This window comes from Mya arenaria, chromosome 14 (genome assembly GCF_026914265.1).
Source record: "Mya arenaria isolate MELC-2E11 chromosome 14, ASM2691426v1".
Classification (NCBI taxonomy): Eukaryota; Metazoa; Mollusca; class Bivalvia; order Myida; family Myidae; genus Mya; species Mya arenaria.
Window position 1 is genome coordinate 43,742,212 of NC_069135.1, and position 14,485 is coordinate 43,756,696.

The window sequence follows — 14,485 nt, forward strand, 5'->3', positions numbered from 1 at the left end:
GTTGCTTGTTATCGTTATGTATTATTGGATTGAGGGTTGCTTTTGATCGTTATGAATTATTGGATTGAGGGTTGCTTGTCATCGTTATGTATTATTGGATTGAGGGTTTCTTGTCATCGTTATGTATTATTGGATTGAGGGTTGTTTGTCATCGTTTTGAATTATTGGATTGAGGGTTGCTTGTCATCGTTATGAATTATTGGATTGAGGGTTGCTTGTTATCGTTATGTTTGATATTGGATTGAGGGTTGCTTGTCATCGATATGTATTATTGGATTGAGGGTTGCTTGTTATCGTTATGAATTATTGGATTGAGGGTTGCTTTTCATCGTTATGAATTATTGGATTGAGGGTTGCTTTTCATCGTTATGTATTATTGGATTGAGGGTTGCTTGTCATCGTTTTGTATTATTGGATTGAGGGTTGCTTGTTATCGTTTTGTATTATTGGATTGAGGGTTGCTTGTTATCGTTTTGTATTATTGGATTGAGGGTTGCTTGTCATCGTTATGTATTATTGGATTGAGGGTTGCTTGTCATCGTTATGAATTATTGGATTGAGGGTTGCTTGTTATCGTTTTGTATTATTGGATTGAGGGTTGCTTGTTATCGTTTTGTATTATTGGATTGAGGGTTGCTTGTTATCGTTTTGTATTATTGGATTGAGGGTTACTTGTTATCGTTTTGTATTATTGGATTGAGGGTTGCTTGTTATCGTGATGTATTATTGGATTGCGGGTTGCTTGTTATCGTTTTGTATTATTGGATTGAGGGTTACTTGTTATCGTTTTGTATTATTGGATTGAGGGTTGCTTGTTATCGTGATGTATTATTGGATTGCGGGTTGCTTGTTATCGTTTTGTATTATTGGATTGAGGGTTGCTTGTCATCGTTATGTTTTATTGGATTGAGGGTTGCTTGTTATCGTTTTATGCATTATTGGATTGAGGGTTGCTTGTTATCGTGATGAGTTATTGGATTGAGGGTTGCTTGTCATCGTTATGTATTATTGGATTGAGGGTTGCTTGTCATCGTTATGTATTATTGGATTGAGGGTTGCTTGTCATCGTTATGTATTATTGGATTGAGGGTTGCTTGTTATCGTTATGTATTATTGGATTGAGGGTTGCTTGTCATCGTTTTGTATTATTGGATTGAGGGTTGCTTGTCATCGTTATGTATTACTGGATTGAGACTTTCTTATCATCATGATGAATTATTGGATTGAGGGTTGCTTGTTATCGTTATAAATTATTGGATTGAGGGTGTCTTGTCATCGTTATGAATTATTGGATTGAGGGTTGCTTGTTATCGTTATGTTTGATATTGAATTGAGGGTTGCTTGTCACCGTTATGTATTATTGGATTGAGGGTTGCTTGTTATCGTTATGTATTATTGGATTGAGGGTTGCTTGTTATCGTTATGAATTATTGGATTGAGGGTTGCTTGTCACCGTTATGTATTATTGGATTGAGGGTTGCTTGTTATCGTTATGAATTATTGGATTGAGGGTTGCTTTTCATCGTTATGAAGTATTGGATTGAGGGTTGCTTGTCATCGTTATGTATTATTGGATTGAGGGTTGCTTGTTATCGTTATGAATTATTGGATTGAGGGTTGCTTGCCATCGTTATGAATTATTGGATTGAGGGTTGCTTGTCATCGTTATGTATTATTGGATTGAGGGTTGCTTGTTATCGTTATGAATTATTGGATTGAGGGTTGCCTGTCATCGTTATGAATTATTGGATTGAGGGTTGCGTGTTATCGTTTTGTATTATTGGATTGACGGTTGCTTGTTATTGTTATGTTTTATTGGATTGAGGGTTGTCTGTTATCGTTATGTATTATTGGATTGATGGTTGTCTGGTATCGTTATGTTTAATATTGGGTTGCTTGTCGTGTTGTTGTTTAATATTAGATTGAGGAGTGCTTGTCATCATTATGTTTTTATTGGGTTGAGGGTTGCTTGTCATCTTAATGTTTAGTATTCAAGAGAATTGCCACAATATGACATATACATATTTTGTTGCCGGTATTTTAATTGGGAGGGATTGAAAACGCTGTCTTCGATTGTGCATCGCCAGTCTCGAGTCTAAATTCTATTGGTCACCCTTCTATATCAGCTGTCTAGTACTTCATGGACTGCGACTGTGGATGGCTAGTGGCGACTCAGCCTTATCAGTTGTCGTACGAGATTAAGTATTTTACAGGAGCGGGAAGGCAAACATGGACTTCGACTGTGGATTGCTAGTGGCGACTCTGAATCATTCCAGCTCTCCTTCTCGGATTTGAGCGACCCTTCGAGCAAAACTAGGGTAAACCTCCTCATCACCATACCAAGTACATAATGATCGTATACAATGCACCCTGTACACAATGCACCCTGTACACAATGTACCCTGTACACAATGCACCCTGTACACAATGCACCCTGTACACAATGCACCCAGTACACAATGCACCCAGTACACAATGCACCCAGTGCACAATGCACCCTGTACACAATGCACCCTGTACACAATGCACCCTATACACAATGCACCCAGTACACAATGCACCCAGTACACAATGCACCCAGTACACAATGCACCCAGTACACAACGCACCCAGTACACAACGCACCCAGTACACAACGCACCCAGTACACAACGCACCCAGTACACAACGCACCCAGTACACAATGCACCCAGTACATTCTAAACGAAGCTCATGCTCACGTATACATACAAAAGCATATACCAACTTATACTATTTTGTATTAAAATCCAGACTGAGTAGTTGTGTGTATGTGTTTATTCAAAACAAGAGAAAGGTTCAAATTATGAGAGAGCACGTTGCAGTATAATGGTTTTGAGTCATGTTATGGATGGTAATTGTGTTCATCAATATGTATCAGCTAGATAGTCTACATAATATCAAATTACCTAATCAGTTCACTGATGTATGGTACTGTCATCAAGTTGCATTATTCTAGGGCGTCTTCTTTAACCATGGGCGTGTGCTTTGTATGCTGTCCCTCGGGTATAGCCGACTAGCTATCGGCACACAGCTAGGGCGGGTCTGGCTGTTTGATACGACAGATGAAACATACAAGACGTTACACTCCTCATTGCAAATGGAGGGTTCTGTTCTTTGTATGACATACTGCAAAAGGTAAACACATACATATATACCAATGTATGTATATTTAGAAGTATTATGGTAGCTTGTATCTCTTTTTCTTACTTTGCATAATTGCCACCTAGGTGATTGTGTTTAAATACTAACGTTTGTCTTGTAATTAATGCATCTTTTTATGGAATCTCATGCCAAACCCATTGAATTCCGTGCATTTTCCAATAAAACACAAATGCGTCACTAAACACCATTTAAGAAGTTTAGATCGACCGCATGTGATTACTTTTTAGATTATTTTTTGTCTTTTTCGTATTTTAAAACGTATCAAAGTGAGAAATTGTTTCGTTTTTTTAACAACAGAATCAAATAAAAAACAAAAACATGATTAATTCGCAATTTCCAGTAACATAATCACAAAGAGTGTCATTATATAGATTGCTATTTGTTTGCAGATTTGGTATATACCTATGCAGAGTTAATCATATGGTATATTTTGTACTTATTCAGGAAAACTAATGACGACACTCTTCTAGTTGGTTTAGCCAATGGTCGCATTGCGTTACTGCCAGTCCAAGAACTGATCCAAGTAAGTCATAGTTATTCTAGATACACAAACTATAGCATAATATAGTTGAAACGACAGGGACAATCCCGATAGCCATATATTAAAAAAAACATGTTTGCAATCATGTTTGCAATAAAACAACAACTTACAAACACTTCGCGAGACACGATCGACGATACATAACAACAACTTACAAACACTTCACGAGACACGATCGACGACACATAGCAACAACTTACAAACCCTTCACGAGACACGATCGAAGACACATAGCAAAAACTTACAAAAACTTCACGAGACACGCTCGACGACACATAACATCAACTTACAAACACTTCACGAGACACGCTCCGCGACACAAAGCAACAACTTACAAACACTTCACGAGACACGATCGACGACACATAACAACAACTTACAAACACTTCACGAGACACGATCGACGACACATAACAACAACTTACAAACACTTCACGAGACACGCTCTGCGACACAAAACAACAACTTACAAACACTTCACGAGACACGCTCGACGACACATAACAACAATTAACAAACACTTCACGAGACACGCTCGACGACACATAACAACAACTTACAAACACTTCACGAGACACGCTCGACGACACATAACAACAACTTACAAACACTTCACGAGACACGATCGACGACACATAAGAACAATTAACAAACACTTCACGAGACACGCTCGACGACACATAACAACAACTTACAAACACTTCACGAGACACGCTCCGCGACACAAAGCAACAACTTACAAACATTTCACGAGACACGATCGACGACACATAACAACAATTAACAAACACTTCACGAGACACGCTCGAAGACACATAACAAAAACTTGCAAACACTTCACGAGACACGCTCCGCAACACATAACAGCAACTTAGGCCACACCAAATTAATGTTTAGTTCCTCGGATTTTTGCCCAAAAAATTGGAGCGAGCGAGCGAAAAAAAAAAAAAAAATTTTTTGTCAGTTTTCATAAAAACCGAAGCGAGCGAAGAGCGAAAAATATATTTTTCCTTATATTCAATATAAATAAGAAAGATTGTTCGAAATAATTGCCCTTTAACCCATTTTAATGCCATCTTGAACTGAACCTCTAATGGACATCGGGAAAATGTCGGAATACATACTATTTATTCATCCGTGTTTAGTACAAACATTATATGGATAAATCTAATTTCTTATATTATTAAAACGTACTTTAATATGACGATCATTTATAATAATAAATATAACCCTGTTTTTAGTAAAAAGTTTGAAACGACTTATATAAATCTACCTGAATCAGTTCAACATCATATGTAACTGTATTTGATTTTGGATTTGTAAAAAATGATCACTTACACAGGCATCATCATCATCAAACATCAGACTCCATATAACAGACTAAATTTTGTTTCTGTTATCACAGGAAATGCAATGACATGTGCTTATTAAAACAAAATGAACAAGGGTATTTTTCAGAGTACTTTTTTTGGTTATTTAGATGTTTTTATGCACCAGCCAATTGTATATGTCCCCCCCCCCAAATCCGGAATAGCGCGGACTTTGACTTCCGGTCTAAAAATCGCGGGTAAAATACCCGACCTGCAGGGACACACTACTGGTAAAATCCCTGCCAAATGGCCCCGCAACCCCGAATACCTATGTGAGGCCCATTCCCGACTATTTTCAATATGAAGACAAAACCACATTCACTAGGCACTGTGGGGCCACCTGAAAGGTAAAAACACAGCCAATTGCCTCTGGTGTCCCCGGTATACCCCTGTAACAAGGGCAAGTGGCGGGCGGGGCAGTGGTTACAATTGACATGTGCATTACAATCCCGGATTATGCTGCAAATAAAAACAAACAAGAGATGTTTGTCAAACATTATGCCCCCCCTGAGCGCCATGTTGTCAGGATTATATGAAATATGCATGGACCGAAATGACAGCTGATTTGTTGCCATTATGGCAGTTTTCAGATTATGACCATTAAAGTGTGAGGATAGAGTGTGTTATGACCATGACCTTTGACTCTATGAAATCAAAATCCAGAGTCATCAGCTGGTCACCAGAAACCTAAATGTCAAGTTCGAGGGCCATGGGTGCAGGCATTGTCAAGTTATCACACAGACAAGTTTTTTTCGTTCAAGGTCACTGTGACCTTGACCTTTGACCCTATGACCCCTTAAATCATAAGGGGTCATCTACAAGTCAGATGCAACTCCAAGTCAATTTGAAGGCCATGGGTTCAGGCATTGTCGAGTTATCACTCTGACAACCTTTTACCATTCAAGATCACTGTGACCTTGACCTTTGGCTCTATGAATCCTAAAATCAATAAGGGTGATCTACTGGTCAGGCTTAACATCCATGTCAAGTTTAATGATCATAGGTTCAGGCATTGTTGAGACATCAGTGGAAGAGGATTTGTTAACTTTTTTGCGTTAAAGGTTACTGTGACATTGACCTTGGCCTGATGACCCCCAAAGTCGATAGGGGTCATCTACTGGGCAGGCCCAACCTTCATGTCAAGTTTGATGACCATAGGTCCAGGAATTGTCAAGGTCGCTTTCAAGGTCACTGTGACCTTGACCTTTGACCCCTAAAATCAATAGGGGTCATCTACTGGTCAGGCCCAACCTCAATGCCAAGTTTGAGGTCCATGGGTGCAGGCATTGTTGAGTTATCACTCGGACAACCTTTTATCATTCAAGGTCACTGTGACCTTGACCTTTGGGCCAATGACCCCTAAAATCAATAGGGACCATCTTCTGGCCAGGCCCAACCTCCAAGTCAACCTTGAGGGCCATGGGTGCAGGCATTGTCGAGTTATCACTCGGATAACCTTTTACCATTCCAGGTCACTGTGACCTTGACCTTTAGCTCAATGACCCCTAAAATCAATAGGGACCATCTTCTGGCCAGGCCCAACCTCCAAGTCAAGTTTGAGGGCCATGGGTGCAGGCATTGTCGAGTTATCACTCGGACAACATTTTACCATTCCAGGTCACTGTGAACTTGACCTTTGGCCAGATGACCCCCAAAAACCATAGGGGTCATCTCCTTGTCAGGCCAATTCTCCAAGTCAAGTTTGAGGGCCATGGGTGCAGGCATTGTCGAGTTATCACTCGGACAACCTTTTACCATTCAAGGTGACTGTGACCTTGACCTTTGGCCAGAAGACCCCCAAAAACAAAAGGGGTCATGTACTGGTCAGGCCCAATTCCAAGTCAAGTTTGAGGGCCATGGGTGCAGGCATTGTCAAGTTATCACAAGGAAAACCTTTAACCATTCAAGGTGACTGTGACCTTGACCTTTGGCCAGATGACCCCCAAAAACAATAGGGGTCTTCTACTGGTCAGGCCCAACCTCCAATTCAATTATGAGGGCCATGGGTGCAGGCATTGTTGAATTATCACTCGGACAACCTTTTACCATTCAAGGTCACTGTGACCTTGACATTTGGCCCGATGACCCCCAAAAACAATAGGGGTCATCTCCTGGTCAGGCCCAACCTCCAATTCAATTATGAGGGCCATGGGTGCCGGCATTGATGAGTTATCACTCGGGCAACCTTTTACCATTCAAGGTCACTGTGAACATGACCTTTGACCCGATGAGCCCCAAAAACAATAGGAGTCAGCTACTGGTCAGGCCCAACCTCCAAGTCAAGTTTGAGGGCCATGGGTGCAGGCATTGTCAAGTTACCACTCGGACGACCTTTTACCATTCAAGGTCACTGTGACCTTGACCTTTGGCCTGATGACCCCCAAAAACAATAGGGGTCATCTACTGGTCAGGCCCAACCTCTATGTCAAGTTTGAGGGCCATTGGTGCAGGCATTGTTGAGTTATCACTCGGACAATCTTTAAAATTATTTTACCATTAAAGGTCACTGTGACCTTGACCTTTGACCCGATGACCCCCAAAATCAATAGGGGTCATGTACTGGTCAGGCCCAACCTTCATGTGAAGTTTGATGACCATACGTCCAGGAATTGTTGAGTTATCACTCGGACAAGCTTTGGTCTACCGACGGACCGACCGACCGACCGACATACCGACATGCCTGTGCAAAGCAATATACCCCTCTTCTTCGAAGGGGGGCATAAATATAAGGTGATAAACTTAGGCTTACTTATGTTGAGGTATATCCAGACCAGTCTTTATATCACTATTTGTGGAAAGATATTTGTTCAAAACTGTTGTTTTGTCAGAATTTGATCAAAAATGAGCTTGATACATCAATTTGGACCAAACAATGACTCATGTTCCAGTTAAGTTGACCTGTCCATCTTCAGCATCGTCGTAACGAGGTAAATTTTTGTCTCTTGTATTATGACTTGAATAAAATAGTACTAAGTTGATCATTCCGATGTCCATTCAAAACGAGTCACTAATTACGCAATATAATCGCTACCAGTCTCAGATACACATGCTTTATTGCATAATGATTGCTTTAAATAAAGATCCTTAAGTGCATGAGACGATCAACAATGACTTCAAGCATTCTCAAAACATATGTATTGTCAAAAATAAGATTTAATTTCCAAACTTCGAGCCACATTGTTTATACCGGAAGCCGCCATTTTGATTGAATTTATTGAAACCCATGCTAATCCGATCGATATACAGTATAAAACACTACGCATCGGTAACTTCCCTTTACAAAAACACGAAAACTAGCGTAGAAAAATTATACTTGATTCTTTTTAGCCTTTTAATAAATTACTACCTGAGAAAAATCTGCTTGGCGATCAAAATGGAGGTGCGGGCGCACAAAAAAAAATTTTTTTTTACATTTTCAAAAAAATAGGAGCGGTAAATCCGCGGAACGAAATATCAATTTGGTGTGGCCTTACAAACACTTCACGAAACACGCTCCGCGACACATAACAACAACTAACAAACACTTCACGAGACACGCTCGACGACACATAACAACAACTTAAAAACACTTCACGAGACACCCTCGACGACACATAACAACAACTAACAAACACTCCACGAGACACGATCGACGACACATAACAACAACTAACAAACACTTCACGAGACACGCTCGACGACACATAACAACAACTTACAAACACTTCACGAGACACGCTCGACGACACATAACAACAACTAACAAACTACACAAACATTTAAGAATCTCTCTTGATACATTTTACTGTTTCCTAGTAACAGGGATTTAAATCGAGGAATACCACATGTGTTTCATTCAATTGATATATAGTCGTATATTCCTTGCTCTTTAATTTCGTAAATAGGGATATAAGTACAGAGGAAACATAGTGTTATCCACGCGTTTATATGATATAAATTTAGTTAGTCTTTATTTAAAGTCGGCATATGCTAACAAGAAACTTTAGCTTGGTGAGATCGTTGAGCTATTTTTTGTCTTGGAGTGCATCTTTAACATAAATAAATGTTAATGAACAATAGTACTTTAAAGCGTTTAAACAATATATACAGCTGATCAATTCCTTCAAGGAACCCAACCGGGAGTTGGTGTGTCTGTATCCGGGAGAGGACTACGAGCCGGTGAAGTGCATGGTGCGACAGGGCACGCGTGTTTATGTCACGTGCGGTTCCCAGGTGCTCGTGCTAAATACAGAAAGGGGATTTGTCTTTGATAAGATTATTGAAACCGGAGAGAGGTACAGAGCTTACATGATAGTAAACAACTGTGAAAACAAATCAGACTATTTTTAAGACATAGACACATTTAAGTAGACATAGATACCCGTGTCAATGTGAAATTTCACATGTTAAGGTCAAATCAATCTACATGATTTTCATGAGTAGCTCCTTTTTGACGAAAGTGACATGCGACCCTCTTGTGTACTATGAATACATTTGCAGTATGTAATTTATTCATAGTACCTGTGTTGGCTTTTCTAGCAAAGTTTTATTCATGAAAGTACCATTGTTTTGAAAGATGTGGAATAAGTGAATGTTCCGTTGCAGGCATCCCTCCGCGGCAGCTATTCACAGTTTAGCGGTTGTCAAGAGTATACTTATATTGTCCAAGAGAAGTTCGACCGTTGTCGAGGTTTGGGACATGCACAGTGAAAAACAGTCGCATACTGTAGATCTGGTCAAAGCGTGCGGGTTCGTAGACTTTCAAAATTGAACTTTTTTTGGTAACAATTTATTTTCGTAACAGAATGATAACTGTATCGTGACAACTTCATGTTGCCTACGATTTTTCTGACAAATAAATATACCATAGTATTCAGTTAGGTCATGGCGTTTATATTGCTTGAACTGCAATCCTTAGGCCACTTCAAATGATTTGTTTGTTCATTTGATTTAAAACAAGCGGGCGAAATAAATATTCAATCATATTTGTTTTCCATTTCGTAAAAAACAAAATCTTACTTCACCTTCTGAGCTTCACATGGAAAGCCATGGAAAAGTTCTATCCCTGCAAATATTTTAACCAGGAAACATATTTGTATAACAGTGTTATTCATTACAGCATTCCGAACACAGAAGCCAGAATAACAGCTATGTCCGCTGACCAGCGGTCGATATGGGTGGGCACTCACGGGGGCTACATATGCATAATTGATATCATGACCTTGAAAATGGTCATGGTGACGAGACGGTACACACAGGCCGTGCGCAGTCTTGAGCACGTGAATAGCTCAGGTATCACCTAAGGCCAACTGTCTTAATTTTAGTTTAAGTTTGCTTAAAGTCCCCTTCCAGTAACTTAAGACACATCAGACTTCTGTGTCTTCGTTTAGTGATTGGCTACTATGTTTGTCCATGTTGTTAACATTGTAATTTTGTTATTTTCAAATTAAGGTTTTTGTTTTAATATAATATGATATCTACAATAATTTATTTGATGAAATGTAGTAGATTCTTGTAAAATGTTCATATTTAGCACATTACTTGAAACGTGGTTAACAATGGAAAGCATGAGGGATGATAGTAGAAATAAAATTACCTTTTCCGACGTCATTATCAAAATATCCTCAACTCTCCATCTGGCTATTTCAGGACCGTTAAAGCATCGAGCAGTGTTCTCTGGAGGCCTTGGGTACGTGGACGTATTCCAAGATACGAAAGGTAAAATGTCCAAGAGCTAAATTGTATGTATATGTATGTAAATAATTACCCGAAGCTTTCTTACATTCTCAAAATAGGGTGTGTGTTTTTTACCTTAGACTTATTTTATTCAATTTATGAATGTCACAAATCACGTACCAGTGAAAATCTTTTGACACCAAGCGGATATTCACTCTTGCGCACAGTGGTCAGAAATTGGCTCAGTGTGAGCATTATTTGATAAGCTCATATAGAGCTGAATTTTTTACCTTCTGTACCCTGTGCGTAGGAGTGTATTGAAATTTGTATTCAATTCATTCCTATACATTTTAGCAACTGTTTACCTGAAGATATAGATCAAAGCGCGAATGCGCTGCGTGCAAGTTTGCGAGTATCTCGAATAGTATTCGAACAATTCTCATGGGTGAACATGAGGATTAAATCAATGCGTTTAATTGTTTGAAAAGTGGCTTTCGCGTGATTGAGCATTTCACGTTATTTTTATTTTCCCTTCACTGTTATCATTATTAAACGCTTGCCTATCTATACATAGATAAAAGCACTAGGGCCCACATATGACAACGAAACAAACATATCTACATTTATTTCATGACGTTTGGTGTCATTTTCTCGATGTACAAGTCGCTTTCATTACCATCCCCATGTATTTAAGGTTACAACTAAAGCCCTTTTATTACCCCTTCTAATGGTCTTTCGGTTTTCAGTTAAAGTATGTATACTCTATTTAAGTTCATGATGTGCCTTCATAAAGCCTCGTTAAACTTTGTGTTTATATTTTCCTCATGTTTGTTAACTATGTTTGTATTATGTGTATAGATAAGCTTTGACGATTGCACCCTCTACCTACAGAAAAAGAGCGGGCGTACGCTATGGAAGGGCGGTGTTAACATAATCAATACGCGGATTGGAATTATGGCCCTACTGCTGTCGGTCGTTTCCTTTTGCGAAAACTATATATAAAGCCCGAAAACCTTGCCTATATGATAAACTGTTTGTTGTTGTATCTATTTTTTCATTTAATTAGCAAAACCACAATCAAAAATATTAATCAGCATTGTCAACATCACAACAAAAAATATTAACAACAATATCGACACCACAATCCGACATATTAATAAACATTATCAACACGACGACCAGTGTTCTTTCTAATAAAGTACATATCACTAACACAACACTGCAGTTTCATCATCATAAGTTACAGAGGAGTTATGATATATTTAAAATACCAATAACACTAGGATTGACTTTATTTACAATTATACAGTATTCAGTACTCCAACTCCTGAAACAGTTATTATTTTGCGTGTTTCCTGGTATTAAAAATGATCATATGCTAATCCTAACGTTCGCTTTGAACTCACGTGTATAATGTAAAATATAAGTGCCAAGAGCTCATAAGATTTTTTTCCCATGTTGAAGTTGCGTTTGATAATGGCTTTTTCATTGATACTAGAATGTCACGAAGTCAATAGAGGATGAGGGATGAACACTATTATCATTATCTTGGTATTTAAATGATCAAATATATTTTAATGTGTTGAAAATTCTCCCATGAACGACGTCCTTTGCATAAGTACGTTTATAATATCCTCACCATTGTAGTATTTTAATTTCTAGAAAATTCAGTTAAAGTTCTCTAGTTTTATTGGCATAGTCAAATGCGAATTAGCATTCGCGGAAATGTGATTGACCAACTATGTCATATTTTACTGGCAGGTTTCTTACATGGCTGTGTTCTAATGTGGGATGCTGACCTGCCGGAATATGCGAAAATGTTGAGGGACTATGAAAGAAGGCGCCGCGAACTCAGTCGATCCAGCAATAAATTCCCAAAGTGATACCACGAATATGAACGATACGCCAAATGGTTATAGTGTTGCCGTGATTTATGTCAACAATTATACATGATTAGCGATGCTACATTCACTTGCAGTAACACCGGGTTTATGCATACGCAAATACATCTGTCGAAATAAAGCAATTTTCCGCCAGGGATTTCGACTGTGTTTTCATCGACCCTTCCAAGGATGTAACTCCAACATGGTTTCGCAATATAAACATTTAGGCCAAGCGGACTGTGTTAAACTGATATGTTTTATATAATACTTTCCTGTGGATAGCTACGATGAAATCGCCTTTATTTGTGCATGAACGATTACTAGTGAGATTATTGTTTACTCTGTGCATGTTGTATTGTGTGCTTCTTGTTAGTTTTCCATTGTACGATCAAACAACACCATACTATATAATGGAAGTGTCATTAAATAGCGCGTTGCTTTATAAGGATTCGCAAATCGGTTGATCTAAAACCTAACAAACTGTTAACTTACCGAGGTTTGCCAATGTTTAGAAATCGACAACACAGACATGACTCATTATCAATAGTTTGATTATCGTTTGACCCTTACAATATTTATGTTTTGTTATATTGTTACTCGTCTATTTATTACAATATGTGTACACGCTTCTCCCCTTAATTCATTTCATTCCAAAAGCAATGCTATGCTTGATATGTAAGTGTATGAACTGAAGTGAGAAAAGGCTTCTTTATAAAATTCCAAAAATACAACAGTTCTTTGGCGGCTTATGGAGTTATGCAGCGCGAGTGTCATTATACACACGACAAACGATGTTTGAACGATATGAGTCGGAATACCCCACCTGCCTGCTATATATTGGCGTCACAAGTTTACCGAATATCGACCTCAAACAACAACCACTCAATGAACGACCAGCAATCGTCCGTTGACCGTTCGCCTGTTGCTGTCATTATCTAAATCTTGTCGGAACAGTCACAGCATTAAACTAGACATGCCCTATATACCAGCAAAGCTTCTGTTCGACTTATTTTGCGGCTATGACGCTTTTGTAATGACTACATGGGAATTTGAGCAGGCTGAAAACGCCGCATAATTCATCTTAGAACGAGACCAAGTAGTTCTCAAACTCATGACGGAAATTCTATATAAATTAAGGGTGGTCTTGTTCAAACTTCATCAATAAATGTTGAATGGTCTTTAAAAACATCAAAGTTAACGTACTATTTGTTATACAAAAGAAATGAATATATCAATCCATGCCTATATCAAAAGCCGAACAATTCTTTTGGCAAAGTGAATTGTGAATCTGCCCGAAAAATAGTTTACAAATATAAAGTGTCGAAACATTCACCGTTCAGACGTTATTTGTGTAATGATTTTCATATTTTAATCAATTCGGCAAATTGAACAGTTTTTGTTGCTAAAATGACATGTTCATGACCGATAATGAAGTTTCCAAAATATTCAGATCGTGTTGCGGACGACTACTGTAAGTCTACTGTGACGTCAGCTTTATCATGTACGATTTTACGAAGCACTAAACAATAAGCATTAAGCACGACTTTCATACATGTTCAAGAATCAAGTGAAGTTATTCAGCAAAAGGATATATTGATTTAGGCTGTCCATAGAATGATTAACATTATCGTATGGATTAATTTTATACCAACCGTGAGTAACATGGAATAAATGACACGAACAAATTCACGCAATTCAATTTCGTGGCATGTCATTGCAACATTGCAAACGGAAGTCAACGGAATTAAAATATAATTTAATTTAGAATATGCACATACTTATGCAAACGTTTTCTTCCTCAATGAAGCCAAAATGTATAAACACGTGCAAAAGCACGTACAAGATCAACACAT

General features: G+C 38.5%; 1 protein-coding gene across 4 annotated transcripts in view; it reads left to right on the forward strand.

Annotated features, from left to right (window-relative positions):
• LOC128217888 (leucine-rich repeat serine/threonine-protein kinase 2-like) overlaps positions 1-13,616 on the forward strand; it is a 63,871-nt gene extending 50,255 nt beyond the window's left edge. For 2 of the 4 annotated variants that reach the window (XM_052925323.1, XM_052925325.1), the window contains 8 exons: positions 2,214-2,318; positions 2,978-3,156; positions 3,628-3,706; positions 9,202-9,368; positions 9,679-9,822; positions 10,193-10,365; positions 10,723-10,791; positions 12,511-13,613. In XM_052925323.1, coding sequence (XP_052781283.1) covers positions 2,214-2,318; positions 2,978-3,156; positions 3,628-3,706; positions 9,202-9,368; positions 9,679-9,822; positions 10,193-10,365; positions 10,723-10,791; positions 12,511-12,632 — 1,038 coding nt within the window. In that variant the 3' untranslated portion in view covers positions 12,633-13,613. Of the gene's footprint in view, positions 1-2,213; positions 2,319-2,977; positions 3,157-3,627; positions 3,707-9,201; positions 9,369-9,678; positions 9,823-10,192; positions 10,366-10,722; positions 10,792-11,640 lie in introns of all 4 variants that reach the window. The other 2 variants (XM_052925324.1, XM_052925322.1) reach the window with 2 other exon arrangements.
• Positions 13,617-14,485: the final 869 nt, after the last annotated feature.